A 2,548-nucleotide genomic window follows, 5' to 3' on the forward strand; every position below is an offset into this window, starting at 1 on the left:
GCCTAGCATTAAATGGTTTGTACAAGTGATTGTTTAGATTGTTCTTGTTCAAACGGAGTCTGCTACAGACCTAATGTGTCTGAATATTTCTTCCACCGCTGTGAACGGTTGCAATATATAAGCAGAGCTCATTGGAGTAACCCAGAGTGAAAACAGGCACTTTGTTTCAACGTTCAACACATTTATTTGAGCAAATGTATCAAATTGTTAGTTTCAGTTTTACATCCATAAAATAAATTCTTCACAGTATACACTTTCAAAAAATCGTTAAGGTTAACATCACATCGTTTGGCAAACTAATTTCTAGACAACAGATATTTAGAGAATTTACAGAGAGGTTTTGAATAACTCGTATCCTCCTATCCAAGATGGAAATATGGACAGATGGCTCCGAAGTCTTCCTCCTCCTCCTCCGCCCGCCAACATCCAGAATCCATAAAAGTGTGTCTGATGAGCCGCTGCAGCTCTTTAAGACTCCGACAGGCTTTCAGGGTTTGTGTCGGTGTTACCGGGCTTCACCACTCCAATGGTGGTCAGAAACAAAATGTGTGGAAACAAAAACCATCACAGGGAGAATTTCTCAAACGGGGAATCTGTTGTCAAAATCATGGGACACCATATCTTGTTGTGACACTCCACTAAGAGAACAGAGGAAAACTATAAATAAGCAAATCAACGATGGAAATCACAGAACTTGAAATAAAACAACGATCAGCCTCAGAAGCTCACACGACCCACTACAAAGGAGCCTATCAAGTCTTTAATGTATGGCACTAAATACGTTTCTTCATTAAAAGCTGCTCAGCCAATGGGAGCCTCGCAGGGCAACACTCCCCTCTACAGGCCGAGCAGGGTCACCGCAGCGTTACTCTAATTCTCCGTTCACAGCCATAGTGGGGGACTAGCGTTAGTTTACCATTAACTTACATTCAACCCTTGTTGTAAGTTCGAAAGATAAATCAAAGAAATTTCAATAATATAAGACCACATAGGAGTTAATTTAATAAATGAAGACCGAGAGTGAAAAGCACCGCTGCAAATTGTGCCTTTTGACAGTTCCAAGAGTTCTTTACTTCTTCTCCTTCTTCTTATCCTGCAAGAGAGAAATAATCAAGAGTTATACGACTTGCCCACATCACTCAGAGTTATTAAAGGTTATGAAAACAAAAACACTCTAGTGGTATGAAGCCATACTGATAGATGTGGTGAAACACTTTTTAATAGGATGCATGTTTAACGTAGAACAAGTAGTTCCAATAGAAATGTTGACAGAGATTAAAAAGCATATCTGAGAAAGATGTTGCCGTTTAGTTATTTGGATGCGTTTTACTTCCTGGTCATAATAAAAAACACAACACAGGTCATTGTGCTGCAGCGCTGACTGTATCAGATATCTAAAATAACAAGCAACAGAAACCAAAAGTATCTGCTACGACCTTCTACCAGAACTAAATGTAACATGTGATGTTGTTTTGGGATTTGGTTGAGCCGACCTTTTCCAAAATAGTCAATTTACATCATTGTTTTTCAATAACATGAATTGAAGATGTTATTTTTTAACAAATCCTATAAAAAAGCAAAGCCCACAATACATTGTAGATATTCTCTCAATACTTTAGTCAAGCAGTGAAGTGTTCATGTGCGTGGAAATAATCTCAGACATGGATTTGGTGTGATAATGATCATCTCCAGCAGCAGGTCAAATGACTAGCAATCTGTTCACATGGCATTTTAATAACATACCTCTACTGTGACTTTACATACTTTACTTTGACTTTCGATGATATGCCACAACAGAGCGGGCCGTCATAGGTAAAATGCGCTGTATTTATGGCCAACGAATGCTCCTTAAACCTGAATATAATAGACGACCAAAAGGCCTAATTGGGAATGTCCAAACAGAATATGCCGTTCAAACGACTTGTATCACATCTGAATATTGTCTTATTTCAAATAGTAACGCAATATTTATTACCATGCACGTTAACACTGTGTCACTCACCACCCTTCACTGCGGCTTGTTAATGAGTTGTCATTTGTTCTTTATTATAAATAACAAACAGCAGAGCTCTATGGCTATACGGAATAAGAAATACCAGGGTTTAAATACACAGATAAAGGTTTTAAGTACCATCACTTCATTAGCCGCTTTCACACCCAGTACTTTGCCGTACTTAGTTCCCAGCACTTAGTTCTCCCATGGAACTAAAGAGCAGATCGCGTTCACACCGGTATAAGTTCCCTGAGGGAGGACAAGGCAAATGAAGCCGCTGACGTCACTACTTCTTCTTCTGCTTTGGGTTTACTGCCAGGCCGCAAACCACTTCAAAGCGTATACTGCCACCCGAAGTCCCCGGACGGAAGTCCCCGGAGTTGGGGACTGGCTTCAGTAGAAGCTGCTGGGACTCCCAGCAGCTACTGAAGCCTTCCGAGTAAATCGCCAGAACGCCGACACCTCCTCATCTCCACCACTCCCATGTTTTATTTTGTGTTGCCATAAGTTATTCTCTCTCCGTTGTTGCGCTGGGCTAATGCTAATGCTAATCAT

At 40.4% G+C, this 2,548-nt stretch overlaps 2 protein-coding genes across 3 annotated transcripts in view; one reads left to right on the forward strand and one right to left on the reverse strand.

Annotated features, from left to right (window-relative positions):
• The window catches only part of ptpn9a (protein tyrosine phosphatase non-receptor type 9a), a 411,924-nt gene that overhangs the window by 328,396 nt on the left and 80,980 nt on the right, over positions 1-2,548 (forward strand). The gene's annotated exons all lie outside the window — the stretch shown is intronic.
• Positions 161-2,548, reverse strand: part of tegt (testis enhanced gene transcript (BAX inhibitor 1)) — a 10,712-nt gene continuing 8,324 nt past the window's right edge. For both annotated transcript variants that reach the window (XM_010793953.1, XM_010793952.1), the window contains exon 10: positions 161-1,093. In XM_010793953.1, the coding sequence (XP_010792255.1) occupies positions 1,070-1,093 (24 nt within the window). In that variant the 3' untranslated portion in view covers positions 161-1,069. The remainder of the gene's footprint in view (positions 1,094-2,548) is intronic.

This window comes from Notothenia coriiceps, unplaced genomic scaffold (assembly GCF_000735185.1).
Source record: "Notothenia coriiceps isolate Sejong01 unplaced genomic scaffold, NC01 NC01_scaffold00037244, whole genome shotgun sequence".
In the NCBI taxonomy this organism is placed as follows: Eukaryota; Metazoa; Chordata; class Actinopteri; order Perciformes; family Nototheniidae; genus Notothenia; species Notothenia coriiceps.